At 36.2% G+C, this 20,101-nt stretch overlaps 1 protein-coding gene across 3 annotated transcripts in view; it reads right to left on the reverse strand.

Annotated features, from left to right (window-relative positions):
* Positions 1-20,101, reverse strand: part of Skic3 (SKI3 subunit of superkiller complex) — a 77,449-nt gene that overhangs the window by 54,744 nt on the left and 2,604 nt on the right. Inside the window, exons 2-11 of one of the 3 annotated variants that reach the window (XM_063245364.1) lie at positions 17,773-17,841; positions 15,294-15,435; positions 12,254-12,344; positions 9,612-9,755; positions 8,202-8,293; positions 7,692-7,767; positions 7,045-7,185; positions 5,840-5,938; positions 5,613-5,721; positions 29-169 (exon numbers count right to left, since the gene is read on the reverse strand). In XM_063245364.1, the coding sequence (XP_063101434.1) occupies positions 29-169; positions 5,613-5,721; positions 5,840-5,938; positions 7,045-7,185; positions 7,692-7,767; positions 8,202-8,293; positions 9,612-9,755; positions 12,254-12,343 (892 nt within the window). In that variant the 5' untranslated portion in view covers position 12,344; positions 15,294-15,435; positions 17,773-17,841. Of the gene's footprint in view, positions 1-28; positions 170-5,612; positions 5,722-5,839; positions 5,939-7,044; positions 7,186-7,691; positions 7,768-8,201; positions 8,294-9,611; positions 9,756-12,253; positions 12,345-15,293; positions 15,436-17,772; positions 17,844-20,101 lie in introns of those variants that run through there. The other 2 variants (XM_003479446.5, XM_063245365.1) reach the window with 2 other exon arrangements.

Raw genomic sequence — 20,101 nt, forward strand, 5'->3', positions numbered from 1 at the left:
AGTCACATGTGACAGGCTGCATGTTTACCTTCTGTTAGACTCCTGACAGCGTCTTCATACTTTTTGTCTTGTAATGCTTTAATGCCTATGCCAATGAGGGCTGGGCCACTTTTTGAATTCATTTCTAGTAGTTTACAAAAATACTGCTGCCCTTCATCAGTAATATTTCCTGAAATTGAGAGAAAACTTATTAGCATAAGTATATCAAATTTGTAAATGTCAAAACCTACATACTGAAATCCAAAAGCTGCTTTATCTTTCTTTCACCATGCCTGATTCTGGGAATTCAAAACTTAAAAGAAGGGGGCTATGGATTTAGCTCAGCGCCTGCCTTGCAAGCAGGCAGTCGTGAGTTCAATCCCTGGTACCGATAAAAACAAAAAAGACAAAAAAGAAACCAGCAAATACAGAAAATATCAACACTTCATAAAGAAACCTAGCCTCTTTTTATCTTTTTACATGTCAGAAGTAGGAGCCACTTTATTCTCAGACTGTGAACCTGACGTCACACTCGAGAAACCTACTGCTGAGAGCCAGGAGGAGAAGTCACACGCACCATCACCTAGGCCCGGCCTGCAGCTCTCTTCCAGGCAGTGGTAACAATTTTAGTTGTTACATGAAGGAAAAACTGACAGAGGACAGTATCTTCATCAACCTTGTGTTGTGGGCAACCATGGTAAACACATGTGGCCAATGAACTTTTCAGCATTCCAGCATCAAAAGACGGCTGGCAGCCTACTCACAAAGGACAGTCACGGTCCTCTTAAACTGATAAGATCCTCTTAAACTGATAAGCACAGCAACACATTCCTGTATTTTTCTACAACTATCTAGTTCTATATAATAATTAAGCTTGTGTAACAGTTGGTCTACATTTATTTTCTAATCTATTTTGGTAAAATGGTTTTTAAAATTATACATTATCTCCATTTTCTCCAGTCTTAATTAATTTTAGTATTTCCACTTCTAGAAAAGTCACATACACACAAATGAGAAATAAGTAATTTGTTTTTAGAATTAACAGTGCATAGCATTTACTATTTTAATAAATTGTTTAATCACACAGAGAAGTTCTTAAAAAGTAGTTAAAGCAGTAAGTGTGGGGAATAAATACAAATTTACTTGAAACTAGGTGTGGTGGCACATGCCTACAATCCCAGCACTCAGAAGGTTGAGGCAGAAGGATAGCTATTAGTTCAAGGTCAGCCTGGGATACACGGTGAGCTCAAGGCCAGCCTAAACTACATTACGAGACCCTGTCTCAAAGAAACAAACAAACAAAAAAAATGTACTCAGGAAAAAAGAGACCTGATACTTAATACCCATGTGAAACATGCCCCTAAGCCACACATGGAGCCAGCTATTCAGCCCCAGGTGTCAAAGGAAAATTCTTTGCATAATACTAGTTAGCATATGTATTTCTGATTTTTCAAAGCCAGATGGACACAAATGAAAAGTCCATAAGTAATATGTTATATAGCTGATTTAGAAATCCAAATTAGCCCCAAAATAAAAGAATTCATCATGGCTAGAGCATTAACAATGTTTGATAAAATATGGGGAAAAAATGGAAAAAATACTACTTCAAATAATAAGCCAGTAAAAAGAGACACAAGGCCAGTTTACATTATGCTTCCTTCTTTCAAAATATTCTCACTTCCACTTCCAGAAATATGAACTCCAAGAACAGATACACCTATGTACTCTTATCTCCTCGGGAGCAAGAAATGACATTTCCCCTACCTCCTGAGTGGCAGTGTCCAAACAGCCCCAAGAATTTGCACTTCTAACAAGTTCTCAAGTCATGTTGATGCTCCTAATCCAGAGATTATACTTTAAGAACACATAGGACTGCAGTCATATATATCCTGCCTTTGTTACCTCTGTAACTAAATGCTAACTTCCAGAGAACACACTAAGGTACATGGCAGGCATTCATTAAACACAATAATCTTTTAAAAAGATCATCATGAACTAAGACTCAAAAAGGCTTAGTCTGTTTATGGTTTAGTCTGGTAATGGTTGAGGATTACTACAGCAAAGTTAAAATTTTCACTATCCTAAAAATCAGAAAAATAACTATAAAAATTTTACCTTATATTACTAACACATCTGAATGAAAACTCTCTTTCTCCATAGAAGCACAACTCGGGATAAACAAACTCTTAGCAACACAAACTGCCTTTATTATAGAAAAAATGCCAGGGATGAAAATCAGAAAATTAATCATGCATCATTCCAACAGTCACCCATCCTAAGGGTACTCTAAATTGCACGTAGAGGGGGAAAAAAGAGAAAGTGTGGTTAGGTATTTTCCAAAAGGCTGAAAAGAAGTAACTTTTAAAACAAAGTAAATCTTAATATATTTCCTTTGCCAATGCATAGAAACACAATTACAGAAAAGTAAGACTTGGGGAGACTATATTCATCCTTATCTCTAGGTAACATATTCTCTACATACGTACAAGTGGCACTTAGAGGAATTATTTATAGTGATCCAAAAATAGCAACAGTAATAACACCTCTAGTAAGCCGATGTGAAAAGACAAGAGCTATCCCACCTTCAACCCTCAATTCTCCTCTTCTGCTAATTACCACCGAGAGTGTTAGCTTAATAAATATCTGTGGAGAACAGAAATAGAGATGAAACAGACATCTTTGCTTTTGAATAGAAAGTCACTTTTACTCTTTTTAACACTTAAGGGATCCTAGTTCCAGACTGAATGCCTTTTTTCAAAAAATTTTTTACAGTGCTGCAGATGGAACTCAGGGCCTTGAGCATGGTAGGCAAGCACTCTACCACCGGGCCACAAAACAGCTCTCCAGATTTAATGACTTTAAAATAGTTCAACAGTATTATTTTTATTTCTTAAAAAGATAAGCCAGTCTTGGGGCTGATAAATACTAACACTCCAACAGTTAAAAAAGAAAATGTTCTGAAAGTTGGTAGCTAAGAAATACTCATGGAATCCTGTTTCCTAAGCTTACTAGTAACTATTTTAAATCATTTTTGACCTACCAAAGACACTCATCAATATTATACAAATTTTATTTTAAATAAATTTAGTTTAGGAGGGGAAAATGTACAACTGGATGCCATTCAATTCTTTATTTTCAATGCATTTTCTAATATTTCTATAGCAAAAACTTAAACTCTTTTCTGCTTGAATTTGAAGAAACAAGCATTGAATCCTCCCTCATTATGGAAACAAAGAAAAATAAATCACAAAGGTCATTTAGCATGAAAAAAAACATTTCAACAGATGACAACTGTGAAAGCTATTTACCACTTGTCACTTGAAGCTTTACAGAGTCATACTGAAAATGAATCATCAATATGCAAAGGAGAATAAAATATATTTGTCCTCAGTGAAAGAGAACCCAGTGATTGATTTCTGTAACAAAGTCTGCCCACTTTAGGGACCTTAAGAGATTTTCGGTTCTTAGCTTTCAGCAGAATACCGAAAGTTTGGTTTAGATGAGCAAAGAAAAAAGAAACCAAAATATAGCTTCCAATCATCCTGTACTATTGTATCCCCAAAATAACACTTTACCTTGGAATGTACTTCACCCTGAACTGCTCAATTCCATGAATTCTTACAGCCAACAATTTGGCAGGGGAAGAACATTTCTTCATTCTACCACATGTGTAAATACACACTCGTTTACCCCACTTTGCCATGATACAGACCTCCTTTTCTTCCAATTCTGCGAAGTACCCAAGCCCCAAACCCTCAAGACATGTTTGCACTTCACATGCTTACTACTCAATCAGCACAATCCCTTCACTATCGCTTTACGGGAGCACTTTTTCGATGACTGAATTTATGTGCAAAATTCCATAGACTATCTGTTGATTCCTTTTAGTCTAGTATTTTTTTTTTTTTTTTTTTTTTTTGTCTTTTTCATTTTTATCGTTACCGGGGATCGAACTCACGACTGCTTGCTTGTAAGGCAGGTGCTTATGCCACTGAGCTAGTATTTTGTAGGCTTTTGTGAATTTAAGGGTCATGTTTACTTAACAAAACCAAGTTACAAGCACATTTATGCCTATAGACAAAGCATTGAATCAATCCTCAAAAACAAAAAGGTTTCATAAGTATTCCCTTGTACCCGCTGGCACGAAAGCGGGTGATCACCAGCATTCATTTCTCAATAGCGACTGTAACAGAAACACCAGGAAGGAAACAGGCACCAGGGGCCAATGATAAGGAAAATCTGTATCTTTAGAACACACTGGGTCTTATGCTACAATGTGCAGAAACTAGGTGATTTTGGAATTAAGCTTCCAACCAGAAGAAAGAACACAACACCCACACACGTGCACCCGAACCTTGTCATTCTTGGCCTGAATACAAGACGCAGGGGCCCCTTCCTGTGGTGTGCTCCAGCCAGGTGATCCCTGCCATTCTCTAGAAATTTACCATTCCCTTCAGAGCTTCACTTTCCCCTCCTTTCCCGTCAATGAGTCATTTAAGATCCTGATTCGCTTCTGTTCTGCTAACTATGGCTTCTTTTTTGCTACCATCATCGTCTAAGCCCCAATTCAATTAGTTTGATTTTAAGAGACAATTTTAATAATGAGGCCTCTTAATCATGAAGTCAGGGGCTCAGCTGTTATGACAGACCATAATAATCTCCTTTCTGAAATGCTCTTTCCTTGTCTTCTAGGTTGCTGCCCTGCATGGACCCCTCCTGCTCCCTGACCTTTTCTCTGTGCTCTTCTCTCCTCCTTTTTTCCTCCCTCTCTTCCCAGCTTGCACTGCTCAAAGCACAGCTCTCAGCCTCCACCATTCCTCTACTGCATTCCGCTTTCACTAACTGCAAACAGTTCACAAGCCTCACCTCCTTGTCTAGGTCCAGCTTCCTCTCTTGGGAGATAGCTAGGTCTTTATCTCCCATTAACAGCTCCTCTCAACCCCTTACTTGTCTTTCACACAAACCATCATTCCATACTGGCCTAATTTTTCAGATCAGAATGCTAAAATTGATTTTTCTTTTCTTTTACCTCCAAAACTACCCCTTCGGTTTTCTTCATTCATCTATTCCATCTATCAGGACTATCACACTCCCGGTGCATGCATTCCTAGTATCAGGAGAAAGGCCTACTCACTCCTCCTGCGCACCTTGTCGGCTTAAATGCCTACACTCCGTAGATTAACTCATTTTCAATGTTTTCTAATGGTAGGAAAAAAATGTCTTGGAAAGTCTAACTCTCACTCAAACTAAGAAAAAGAAGATCTATTTACTTCTTGGAAAAATTCAGGAATGAAGGTAACAATATGTGCTTTTGTGTGCCCAAAGACTACTGCTTAGCACACCTCCTTGTATGTCCAGAAACACAGAAACAATGTCTTACACATGGCAAGTACCAAGACATCTTCTGATTGATAGTGTATCGCTCGCTTCTAGGACAATCACTCACCTCTGGGACAATCACTCACCTCTGGGACAATCACTCACCTCTGGGACAATCACTCACCTCTGGGACAATCACACATCTCTGGGACAATCACTCACCTCTGGGACAATCACTCACCTCTGGGATAATCACACACCTGGAAGACAATCACTCACCTCTAGGACACATGATGTAATAAAGAAAAAATTACCTGACTCGATTAAATGCAAACAAAGCACTTCTAATGGGTAATGTACAGTGGGATAGGTGTTTATCATTCCTTCACAGGCCTTCTTCAATCTAGCAGTCTCATGAGGAAACTTGAAAATATAAAAACAAAATAAACTACATTCCAATAGTAGTAAAATGCAGTTGTAAAGATTTTCCAAATTAGAAATCTATAGATGTCACTTTAGAGATTTAAAAAAATCTACTCACTTTGGACAAACACTGAATGAAATGTCTATAAAGTTGTTGGTGGTCTTCACTAGGAATCTGATCTGATAAGCCCAGTGCATTCTCAAACGCAGTCAAAAGCTGAAATCAACAATAAAGTGGTTCATGTGGCATGTTCAAGTGACAGTGAGATAGTTAAAATGCATAACGCTCCCTTATACAAGCTACACCTTCAGATACCTAGAGTGTATTGTACTATCTACCCTGAAAAGTTCAATGGTGAAGAAACATATACGTAAGTTTTAAAATGCATTCTGACCCCACCTAGCCAGTCGACTGCACTGAGGTCGTAAGTGATCACTGTAGATTAGCAACATTAATTGTAGCTCATGGCTTTACCTTTTGAGTTGATTTTCTCAGGTACTTTGCCTTAGCAATGGAACTTTACTAACATGTTATACAAACACAGTAAAATCTCACTCCTACATTTTTACCCTCAGTTCTTAGACTCTGCCTGACACACACTACACTCCCAAAAAAATACTGAGTAAAAGAGTAAATGAGTGAGCAAACATTAAAAAATGAACTTCCCATCCCAGTCTATAACTACAAAGGTTTAAAAATTCCAATTAAACATACATATTGAGTAGCCATTTATATAAGACATTGGAGGACTTTTAAAATTATAAATAAAATGATAAAGGTATTTTCCAATTATGGCTCAAAAGCAATGTTTTCAAAGTTTTCTAAAAATCTTTTCAATTACTTGAAAATCTAAACACCAAAAAAAAAAAAAAAATGTCATCTGAGTATAAAAACCCTAACTACTAAATACAAACAATCAAGTTGAAATGTTAAGCTTCAAATAATATAGTACTTAGTTTACAATTATAAAGAAGTATACCTTCAAAGTACAACTTTTTAGAAATTACAGCAGCTTTGTGAAAGTCAGCCTTCACATAATTTCTTTTGTATGGTGATTAAGTTACTAATTTACTGTGGATTCTTACAAAATAAGAGAATGAAATTCTGACACCCTGAGTACCAATTTTACTCCCTGCAGACTTGGTATGGGACTGCAAACCAGTTACTCTGTCAGAAATAGTTGCCGCCATGAATTTAAAATTATACACTTATGAAACAACTAGTATGACAAAGTACTTTTCTGTATTATGCTTCTATTTTCTGAATTCAGTAAAATGATCAGTTTTCAAGACACAAACTGTGAGGAATAATCAGGTCAATACCAATTGCTGGGTTTCATTATTCTGATCTTCTATACTCTCTGCCAGCAACTGCGTCAATTTCCTCCATAGCTGGTAAAGTTCTTGTTTGTCCGCACCTTCTTCTTGCCTTGTCTTAATCAATTTGTGCCATGTTCGAGCCACCTATTGAAAAGGAGACTTAAAGTAGTTATTTGATATTAAATACCAGGAAAAAAGTTTTTAATGTCAATAAAAATGTAAAATGTAAAAATAAGAATATTTTCAACTATTAAAATACAAAATAGCAGAAGCACAAAATCTCATCTCACAAAATCTCCATAAAAAGTTGACTGAGCAAATTCAGAGCCACTCTATCAGAAATATACTAAGATATAACAGTAGATAAGTACATTCTCTAACCTTCGTAATTTAAGAATATCAGCTATGATGACACCACAAATAAGTCATTAACTTCCACAAATGACACTTTCACTTGTTTAATTTAGACCTTACCCAGTTTCAAAAGAATCAGAAGTTGTACCTTAAATTTAAATTCTAATTTATCATTTTTAAAACACTGTTATTGCTCTCCAATTATTCTAATATCATATTGCATTTACACTAAAAGATAGCTTTCTTATAATAGTTTTATTACAGAAGTCTAGGGCCCTAGAAGATCATCAACTAACCTCTAGGTGTTTCTTTTCTTGGTGATACAGATCCACAAGTTTCTTACAGACATCACACCACTTCTGTTTGTCAACACTTACACCAACAACAAAAAAATACAAAACAAAAGGATTTTTAATCTCATAATGAAAATAACCAAGGACTTAAAACACTAGAAACTAAAATGTTCCAAGAAAGTTATAAAGTACTACCAGCATTTTAAGTTAGAAAACATTCTCTTTCAATCTGTATAAATGTTTACAAAATAAGCCTCTTACAGAAAAGAAAAGCAATAAGAAATACAGCACTATCTTTCATTATATTGGCTGCAAGTAATAGCACAATTTTCAAATTATTCCATCCTCTTACTGGCAATATACTGATTCTATTTCAATCACAATCAGGAGATTCTGGTCCAAGCATTTTGTCCCAGTAAATGTTTGGGATATTTCTACTTCTAAATAATTTTTAATCACATTATTCTAATTTGAGATTGTGAAGTGACTAGCTTTTCCCCATATATTCATTACCTTTCATAAAGATCCAAGAGCTTTTGGTAAACGCCTGGTAAATCATCCTTGGCATTCATTTGACTACACTTCTCATACAGGCTTGCTAACCCCTAAAAGAGGAAATTGTAGTAATTATTCTTACTAAACTGTATAATGTTCCCATATTCATTTTTTTTTGCTAAATAATATCATAATCTATATTACTTACAATTAACGATTCCTATATATGTGTGGAATTGGCCTCCAAATAACCACAGGTAGGAGTAAGTACAAGTGCAGATAAAAATATATTGGCTATTAGTGGATTTTTGTTGCATCCAAATGACAGACATAAGGGGTTCATCACACTGTCTTCCTACTTTTCAAAATGCACCTAAAGTGCTTTAATGTTTTTTACTATGTGGCACTATTTTTTAGAAAAAATATTCAGCATAATATGATCATTTAAATAGCTGTATTGAGATATCATTGATATAATAATTGCATATATTTAAGATGTACAGCTTGATGTTTCAATGGGTATATACACTGTGAAATGTGCACCATAGTCAGACTAATTAATACGGCCTTTACCTCTGCACAATTACCTTTGTCGTTAGTTACCATTTTTGTGTATATGCTTCACATGAAGATCATATATCCCCAACTGACCAGAAAACTATAAAAGCACTCATTTCTCTCTATATATATATCAGATACCCTCACTCAAGTTATCCATCTGAGCTGAGGTGCACATATTCACACTCGCCAGTTCACACCTCTAAGTATACAGTTCCAAAGATGTGACTGACATCAAATACTTTAAATTTATTAAACATCAAAAAGCTAGAGACTCCAACTAAAAAAACGTTAAGACCAATAATAAGAAAAAAGTATTTAGGTTGTACTCAAAGAGAACTGAAACTTTTTATAGACTACTGTACTCTTAGAAAACTTATGAATATGTACTTCTTTTTAGCCCAAGTAAGCAAAAGAATACTCTGGAAAATTCTTTTATATACATACATAACTAAGTAGGAGATTTATAACCATGTTTCAATTTGAGTCCTCACATCTAGAAATAATCCACTGAATAGAATGTTAAATAGTATTAACATCTTTGGCACTACTTTTTAAAAAAGATAATTAGGTTTAGAAGATAAATAATGTTTTTCTTGTTTGGTCAAATGGAGATTTAAATGCTTATTTTAATACTATTTTATATATATACATACATATATATATATATATATATATATATATATATATATATATTTTTTTTTTTTTTTTTTTTTTTTTTTTTTTTAATCAGTACCGGGGATCGAACTCACGATCACGTGCTTGCAAGGCAGGCACTTATGCCGCTGAGCTACATCCCAGCCCTACAATCTATATTTTGAAAAATGAAAAAAAAAAGAAAAACTATAGAGAAGAAACGCGTCTCCTTACCTGCCAGGCTAGTAATTGGTCTGGTTCTAGTTCTACAGCTTTCTTATAGGCTCCCTGAGCCTGATCAGGTTGTTCTAGCTCGGCTGCAGCAACACCAATAAAAACCCAGGCATTATAGTTATTCTTTTCTTGTTTCAACACTGTCTGATTAAAAACAAAATTAAGAGAGAGTGATTAAATTTTGGAAACTAATGAACAGAAAACACAATGGCAGTTTTTTAAGAGTCAGAAAACCTGAATTTACTACTAACAAGATAACCTTCAGAATGCTACTTAACTTTTCTGGTTTCAGGCCTCTCAGGGAGACAGGCACTGGATTGCACCAGTGACTGTACAGGTGTTTTTTAAAGCTACCCAAAGTATTCTGACGCCCTAATTGACTGACACCTTCTGCCCTTCAAGAATACCAAAGCACAGCAACACCTTAGCCACCTCTCCTGGCTGAGCACCACTGCGGACCAACTCACAGAACTCTGCTTGATCTCATTTTATTTCATGCAACTTAGTAGTTTTCTTTCCCCCAGTACTGTTTCCCCATATTAGACAGATGGATTTTTCATGGGAATTATGCCCTGGGAGAGTAAATTCACCCCCATGCGACCATACCAAGTACGTTCAAAATAAATAGTGGTGAGGACTGAGTACATTAACACCTGCTACCCGAAACTAAAATCACCTGTAATACCTTCAGAAAGTGCTTTCAGCAACAACAGCTACTTGCTAAGGTAAATTAAAATGGCCTGAAGCAGAGAGTAAGTATGTTTTAGAGAGAGGTAAAATTAGAAGCTAAAATGAAATTAGCCTCCTGAGGTTCCGCAGAATCTGAAGAAGATAAAAACATTCCCATGAGCTGAATGAGTTAAATTATCAGGCTTAGGTGCATCCCCTTAGCACCTGTCACAATCCACCACCGAGGCACTGCATCGCTCCACACTGCGCAGCAGTCCTGTCTCCTAACCACCACCACGACCAGGTAACGTCCAAAGTTAAGCTTTAAGTGTGAGGCTCTCTTAATACTCATGTCCCAGCACCAAGCCCAAAGGCTGGCTCCTAATGCTACACAAATGACGACCACCACACTCAACTGGTAAGCCGTAACGAGTACCTCACTGATGGCCACATTTTCAGGATCTCAGATGGGTTTGTAAGGCAATAATTACAGCACCATGGTGAAAACAGGTATGACATTAAAAGAACACAGACAAAGAAGTATCTAATTCCCTCTCTCAAAAAGGGATGTTTAGACCACAGATGAAGCCCCACAAGGTAAAAAGATCACACAAAACCACAGCAAATAAGCTGAGGCAAAAAGTCCTCATTAGAAAATTCATTTAGTCTCAATCATGTTCTGGGTCATTACAGATTAAGTAATCAGACATCTGCCACTGATTTGTTCTCTGTGTTTTCCAGCTGGGTGCTTCCAGTAAAAATTACATATTGGATGGAACTCTAATCTGAATTTTGCAGAAAACCTACAGAAAGAAGACCGCTCTGGTGCTGCTGTACATAATAATAGAAACTGAAGGAAACGGTCTTTCTCCCTTCACTCCAGCTCCCATCAGGCCCCAGTATGAACAGACGCACCTCTTCTGAATCAGGATCAGTACCTTCAACAGCCTCACCCTCTGCTGGCCTCTATCAGCGCCAAAAACCTGACCTGCACAAGGACATCCTCTCTCCCGCATTACGGTGTATCTCCCCTAATCCTGCCCATTCCCTCCTCTGAAATTCCCAACCTGAATCAGCCAAGTTCCTCCCACTTTTCAAGCTTTCTTTTAACTGTCGTAAGGTCTACCTAGAAATTCAGCTCTTCTGCTCAAGATGTGCTGTAGCTGACTTTTCTCTTCCCTGCCATTATATGTCTCTCACTCTTTCTCAACTCTCCTTACCCAGTTTAGCCTCCACGACCCATCGCTGTCACCATCCCTCGTCACCACATGCTCAACTCTCCTCTTTCCCTCATCTTCCTCACCATTCACAGCTGAAGCTCATGATTTCCATCTCCAAACCTGAGTCGCTGAGTATGGAGAGAGAAAGCTACAGCTGGGTTCACTGGCTTCACTTTAATAACACAAAACCTCAAAGGGGCGCTCACCAGCATCTAGTGATCCTTCTAATTCTTACTAATAGTCTGTGTTCTTCCTATCAATAACAACTGCTTCATATTTCTTTTGTTTCAAACCTCCTATGTAAGTCTTCTCCTACGATCAGTTTGTAATTCACCAAGAAAACAAAAGTTAGCAGAGAAATACACTTCGATCTTCCCGCCAGCAAATATATAAACCTCACAGTGTGGTTCGGCACCTAACTTTCTTCTTGCTAAGATGAAAAGAGTTCGAGGCTCCTCTGCCAAGTTCTGGATCTCGTCCTCGCTTACCTTCCTGAGAACTCTGATCTACCACTACTCTGAATCTCTCCTGCACATTCAATTCCTCTCTCTTGTAGAACATTCCCATCAATACACAAAGGAGCTCTAGAATCTTGATTCTTCTAGCCACAAACCGAGTAGAATTAGAATGTCAACATCTTCTAATGGTCTTTGCACTTTTGTTGAATTTGGACAGCAAATGATCCATGTCTTACAGTAATGCTGAAACATGGGTAACTTACTTTTCTCATGGAGGAAATGTGAAATCAGTTACCTTACAATGTTTCAAAGCTTCCTTGTATTCTTTGTTTCTGATTGCATCTCGTGCACTCTTTAGAGCAGTCTTCACTTCTTTGCTGGACATTCTGTCATGGCAAAAAGCATGAGTGAACAATTAATAATAATATGTACCTAACAAGAGCTCCAACAAACACTATCATCTGAAAAAGGTGCCCAGCCTTCCCTCCACCTGGAAGACTCTTTCCCACACTGTACGCACTGCTTATTCCTGCACCCCTTCAGATACTTACTCAAATGTCCCTTCACTGCACACACTAGCTAAGACTTCAACCTCTCCACTCCCCTTCTCTCAGCCACTGCATATTCTCTAGGCTCTTCCTTCGCTCTGCTTTTCTGCAAAGGACCTATCGCATCTAATCCACTATACATCCTATTCATCTATCTACGTGTCTGCACCTCAGGCCCTCCAGAACGTAAGTTTCATGCAGGCAGCATTTGTATAGGGTTGTTTTGTGTGTTGTTTTGTTTTGTTTTTTGCCTTAGTATCTAGTATCTAACAAATTATATAAAATCAATGAATGTGTTTAAATTGACTTGTGTTAGAATTTATGTCCTGCCCATATTGTGACCAAAACAGATGATCTCAAGGGTCCTAATATATACTAATCTCATTTCTATTTAATTTTTTTTAACACCAAGTACATTTATTAGAAAAGAAGAAAGCTATGAAATGTCCTCATATCTTTCCTTGGCACATTAAAAGTAAAAGACAGAATTTAAACCAAAAACAAAGAGAATAATAAAGATCAAAAAACACAATCCCTTATCAAACTGTCAACATCATTTTTCACAAAGATTTTTTTGATTCTTACATTTTTATAAAAACAGAAAAGACTCACAATAGTCTAAACAACTCTGATAAAGGAACAAACAGCCATTTTGAGTTGACTTATAGATGTCTTAAGAAATTTTTGATGTGCTGTAAGGTTCGGGCGTTTTGCATGTGGACATCCAGTTGCTCCAGTATGTTTATTGAGGGTACAATCCTTTCTCCACTTAATTGCTTTTGCATCTTTGCCAGAAATCAATTGTCTTGTTACGTGGTATCTATTCTAAGACTTTATATTGCTACTTTGGTGGTTTGTCTATCTTGATATCAATGCCATTTTGTCATGATTGGTGTAACTTTGTGGTAAGTCATGGGAATGGGGATGGCTGGAGCTTTAATTGTGTTGGAGCTCTAATATGCATTTCTATTTTATAAGCAATGGCTAATAAGTAAAATACTAACCCAAATAATTTCAGTATTATGATAGAAGAGTTTTAAGAAGTCTAAGAAAGCATTGCTACAATACCAATTTCTATAAAATATAAATCAGGACATAGCTGCCATCACAGTAAGGATTACTATAAAATTATTAAGTAAGAAATAAGTATAAATGTTGGCAAGGCTGAGGGGGAAAAAGGAACACTGCTCCATTGTTGGTGGGAGTGTATACTGGTGCAGCCACTATGGAAATCACTATAGAGATTTCTCAGAAGATTAAGATTGGAAGTTCTATTCAATCCAGCTATTCCCCTCCTGGATATTTTCTCAGAAAAACTGAAAAGGTCATGTCACAGTGATATATGTGCACCCATGTTCATAGCAGCACAATTTTGTAATAGCTAAATCTTGGAAACAACCAAAATGCCAATCAACCGCAGAGTGAATGAAAAAGATGTGGTATTTTCATACAATGGAATATTACTCAGCTATAAAAAGGATGATTTTGAGGCCTTCATAGGTAAATGGAGGCAACTTGAAACTATCCTCATAACTGAAATAATTATATTTATAAATATCACATTGTATCTCTAGTATATAAAGTATTAAGAACTGTAGGAGTAATAAAACCCAAAATGTGTAATTGCTATTGTAAAAAAGAGAGGAAAAGAAAATGCTCTAAAGGATATAACTTCATGTATGTGTGTGTAGAATTGATAACCATATTACTAAGTTTTGTTGGATTGTTGAGCTGAACTGTTTGCAGTCTCACTGTTTGAATGTCCACTTTGTATGCTTGAATTTTGTAACTTGAACAACTATTTCTAAGATGACAGTATGTAATTTATCAACTAGTGATTTCTTAGTGTTCTTTTTTGAAATTCTGTATTATTTCTATCCTTTTTCCTGTTTTGCTTTTCTTTTCTCTTTAAATAAAATTTTAAAAAAGAAAAGAAAATACAGTGAATGCTGCTGCCATGTGATGTTCAATAGAAATATAAGCTTTTAAAAACAAAGAACAAACAAAAAAGAAGTCAGTGTAGTGTTTACACTTAAATGGAAGGGTTAATACGCAAAACAACTGTACATTTATTTCAGCTGTCAAAAGGCATTTCAATTGGTAGATAAATTATTTCTTCATTTAGTGTTAAGGTATAGTAATAAAATTTTTTTAAAAAAGTCAAAATTTAACAACTTATTCTAGTTTACTAGTAAGAATGTCAAATTCAATCACAATTTAATTTTGAAAAAAAGAAATACTTGTGTTTTCTGTAAACTCTATGTATCTCTAATCTCACCAAAAAGACAAAACTGGATAAAGATTAAGTAGTTATGAAATCCAAATGGTCAAGGCAACAAAATAAACCAAAAAGATGAGTCACTAACATGGTATATTAATAGTACTTCATAACTAAAGAAGGTGATGTATAAAATGCAAGAAATTTGTGAAGCTATAGATTTTGTTTTGTTTTGTTTTGCTTTGTTTGAGACTGTGCTTCCCTACGCAGTTTAGGCTGGCTTTGAACTCCCAGGGATCCTCCTCCTCAGCTTCCCAAGTGGGTGCTGGGATTACAGCTTGCACCACCATGCCTGGTGTGAAGCTAGACATTTTTAAAGAACATTTTGACTTAAAGAATGTTAACATTAAAAATAAGATAAAAATTAAAATACCATGAAATCAATTTACAGCCAGAATGAAGTTTCCCAAATAGGCAGGAAAATAATTTTATGCCTAGTTACAATAAATATATATTGTAATTTAAAACAATATAATTCATATGCTCTTATCTTAGAAAATACTACTTACTTGAAATTATCTTGGTATTACTTTATAGGTGAATATCTGAAAAGTTTTCTGTAGATTACAGATTGTAACTGGGGTAGTTAATAAATGATAATGTTGACTTTATTTCAAACTTCCTCAAGCCAGTTTTCTTCACGAAAATAACCTGCACAAAAAAGAACATCGATGTTGATTATAATAGATCTAGACAGTAAAGGAGGAAAACAACACGGTCAAGTAAAAACCCAGGTTGTCCAAGTTAAAAAAAGAAAAACAATGGTTTCAAAATGAGACCAAATAAAAATGAATGGAGGGGCGGAGGATTTAGCCCAGTGGCTCAACTGCTTGCCTCGTGAGCATGAGATCATGAGCTGATCCCCAGGACCAAAAAACAAAAAAAAATGCCAAAACAATAATAAGAAAAAAAAAAGAGTTTATTAAGCTGGGCGTGGTGGATCACACCTATAATCCTAGCACTCAGGAGGCTGAGGCAGAAGGATCCTTGCAAATTCAAGACCAGCCTGGGCTATAAAGTGAGCTCAAGGCCAGCCTGAACTGTATAGAGAGACCCTGTCGCAAAAAAAAAAAAAAAAAAAAAAAAAAAAAGAATGGAAGACTATAACCTTTCCAAGGGGAAGTCATGATCTACCCTATGACCTGGTATTTAAGTGGAGCAAACACACATGAGATAGAACTGATTCTTCAAACTCCAGGGAACCGCCAACCTATCTACTGCACATGACATAAATATAAAAGAAGAACCTTGCTCTAAAGAATATCAACTACGGGGCTGGCATTTAGCTCAGCGGCATAAGCGCCTGCCTTGCAAGCAGGCACATCAAGAGAAAGACCTAAGATATATGCATCATTATAGAATCAAATGTGAAACTTAGGATAATAAGTAGAAGGAATTCAGTGAAGAAAAGTGTGGTATCAATTAGTTAATGGCTACTCATGGAAAAAGGCAGGACTTAAAAAGGACAGCAAAGCTGGACATGATGGTGCACACCTGTAAACCCAGAACTCCGGGAGGCTGAGTAGAATGATCACAAGCTTGAGGCCCGCCTAGGTGACCTAGTGATTAAACAAGACCTTATCTCAAAATTTTAAAAATTTAAAGGGCTAGCAATGTAGTTAGCACAAAGGCCTGGGTTTAACTCCTGGTACCACCAAAAGGAAAAAGGAGGGAAATAAGAAATAAATTATTCCAATTGGAACAACTGTACTAACAAAGGCAGACTTGCCACATGGACGGACACCCACGTGGCAAGTCAATAAACAATGGGAAAGAAAGGCTGAAATGCAGAAAGGATTTAGCAAAAAAAGGAAGAAAAAATTAGGGTAAATAATGTAAAGACTAAGATTATGAATCTTAAAAAATGCAGAGGTTATTTTTAATGACTACTAGAAACTATTTTCCCTCAGTAATCAATTCCGTCCTTCAGTACCTTTCCAGGGGATCTGGGGATGGAGGGGGATGGAAGAGAGGGGCAGGAAAAGGGAAGTTTCAAGGGTGAAGGTGCAGTAAGCGTGCACCAATTCCCAAGGTAAACCTAATCATTATCTGTCACATATACTAATCAAAGAAACAGAAAAATGAAGTCGTTAGCCTCTGTACTCATGTTTGCCCACTGTGCCTAGAATCCCTTAGTCTACAGTACAATCCCTGTTCTCTGGCCATCCTTCCTTCATTGGACGTGGCATTTATCACATAGGCTAGCCCTGAGGCCTTCTCTTCATCTAACATGTCTGTGGATCTGTGCATACAAACTTAAACGTAAGTATTTACATAAGGTTCGAGAGGGTAATTCTTAAAAAGACAAAATGATCTGTCCTTCAAAAAAAGGGAATAGAAGGAAAAAAATAGAAACACAGCTTCTGTAAATAAGGAGGGGAAGAGGAGTTGAAGCGGGGGAAGGAAATGGAAAAAAAGGAACAGCAAGCAGCAAGATAGATGGCGTACAGATAAAAAAGCTCTGAGATGAATGTGGTAACTATATGTCTACAATGTGCCCAGAAAAATCTTTGTCCTTTTTAAGCTCTGAAAATGACTTCTCTTTTTGCTAGGGAAAAGGGGGAGGTTCCCTTAATGATTTTTTGAATTTTTTGAGAACTGTCTACCGGGTAACTTTCAAATCCATCTCCTTTTATAAATTAACAACTTACTACTCAAAATGATTCTAACTTTTTATCTTCTATTTAGTATACTTCTCTAGATTCTAAGCATTTTCAGCACTTCAAAAGATTTCACTCACTCATAAGTGTTTAATATTTTCCCACAATGCTTCTACAAATATTCTCTCCCAATACTTCTCCCTCCAACTGATTTTTTAAAATAATCAATTCTGTAAATTTTCACACAATGAAAAATTTCCTACTACGCATCTAAGGGGTTTTATCAAACACATAGCATAAAAGCTTTTTTCTAACAGCAACTGGTAGCAGCAATCATTAAGGAAAAACAGACTCTAATTGCTAATTATTTAGCATTTTAGACACTTACCTTTTACCTGTCACCACTTCTGTCTTCTTTATGAACTGAATTTCAGATTGTTCCTTGCCTGCTTTCCATCTAAATTAAAACAAAACATGACACAGTCACCTAAAAAAGACAACATCCACCAAAATCTCAATTTTTAACACTAGCTTTACCATCAACTTTCATAATTTAAAATATAAGAACTATATATAATTTTTCATTTTCCTTCTTTCCCAGTGAGCCGCTAGCCTTAATCTCCAAATCTACTAAGCCTAAACTGTATTCCTACACCTGCAGGTAGTGAAAAGAAACATCTATGAGATTAGACAGATCCTAAAAAAAAAAATTCAGAAACTTAAAAACACACTGATGTCAACATAAAGAGTTGAGCACAAAAAAAGAATACTGATTACTTGTATGAAACATTGTTTTGAATCTAGGAATATTAAGAGCACTCTTGTGTCTTTCAAATTTGCAGCCTGATGGTACTAAAGTGGGAACTTTCCAAGCCATACTAAGGGCCACAGGTAAATAAAAAGTTATCCACATCCAGCAACTATATTAATCTAATAAAAAAAGAAAAAATCATTTGTATCAAAACTTCATCAGAAATATTAATATAACCACATATCTAAAAATTATAGTTTGATGGCATCCCTGAAGAGGCTTCTCTCACCCAAAACATGTCTCCCATCTATTTCACTAGAATGGTCAATTTCAACAATAAAGGATCTTACTCATAAGAAAGGGTAGTATTTCAAGCACTACTTAGGAAAATTAAGCAACAATAGGAAACCAAATAAAACAAAAGAAAGGACCTATTTCGCTGATTCCTTTGGCCCCATCCAACAATACTGGATTGCCCTCACCTCTCAATCTGACTCAAACGTGTTACTCAGGTGCTTCAGCTCCACTCTTACAAAACAGCCCAGATGCTACCAGCCAGGGCACTCCACCATCGTCACCCAGCACAACCTAACCTGGCTGGCAATGAGTTCAGGAAACTGTATGGATCTAGGTTTAAGCCCTATGAGAATTTGAGCAAACTTGGCTTACCATTCCAAGGCTAGCTCCTCATTGGCAAAGGGAGGATTATATCACCTATCCTATATGTATATAGATGATATCCCTGAACATAATGTATATTAATTTTGTTCTCCTCATCTATGGCTACCCTCTCAATTAACTTCATCACTTTTCTGCCATTCCTCAAACAACTAGTGTGATAATAAGCCAGTTGGTTATTATAAATTTTCTCTATACATGCAAAATCCCCAACCCTCCTACAACTTCCTTCTTGCTCCTCACTTTCTCAGAAAGTAATCAAAGTTACCTTCTTACCTAAGTTACTCAAAAGACAGCTACTGTCAAATATAAGTAATCCTCAAATTAGTTATTACACAAATAGAGAAAATTTGTAACAGGGATGACTCTGAACCAATTGCAGGGCTATGCAAGTGACACTTAACAGATTTATTACTCTATGTAGATATGTTCTTCTCCCAGTTCAATAAACCCATAAATGTAGACCCAACATCTTCAAATGCTCTTACACATTCAGTATCTGTTGAGTAATTATACACACAAACGACTGACGATCATCTAGTTTCCTACACCTGCCACCAAAAGATGTGTTATTGTTTCAGTATTAGCTTACATAACTTTTTTGATCTTCACCCAATTTTCTACCTTAAAATCTTTGCTTCACTCACTTAGCTTGTGTCTGTTCAAATACTGTGTACATAATTCATGTCCAAGTTCAACTGTCAAGCATATACCCTTCTCAGATTAAACTTGTACTACTTAGACTAGTCTAAACTTGTAACCTTTAATGTCTAGGTTGGAATTTTCCAAAATGTAGACAAAAGAAACATTAGTATGCATCAAGGTATTAATAAATGACCTGGTAAGTCTGTGGCTGTTGTATACAATGTATCTCATGCTTCTGGAATCACAAAGTGTATTAATATTTTAAGGCCTCTGAGAAGTTCTAAATATCCAAGGACAGGTTAATCCAGCAATTCTGAAAATTCTGTGATCAAGGAACATGTATTTCAGCAAAAATCAATTAACATTTTGAAAACACTAGCATTCTCCAAAATGCAATTTGGAATAGTACGGATTTTGCTTATCTTGCTATTAACTATATATTTTGATACCTTTTATATTGTTATTAAACTTATAGGTGTGTGTGTGTGTGTGTGTGTGTGTGTGGCTATATCTCCCAAATTAGACTGTAAATACCTTGGGAACTGCTGTAGGCAGTTTATAATACTGCTGATATTTAAAAGAACTACAAACAAAAGCTAGATCAAGACCATTCATTTGAAGACCTTTCTAAACCACAGACTAA

This window comes from Cavia porcellus, unplaced genomic scaffold (assembly GCF_034190915.1).
Source record: "Cavia porcellus strain 051 isolate PalLab524CR breed Dunkin Hartley unplaced genomic scaffold, mCavPor4.1 scaffold_2, whole genome shotgun sequence".
NCBI lineage: Eukaryota > Metazoa > Chordata > Mammalia > Rodentia > Caviidae > Cavia > Cavia porcellus.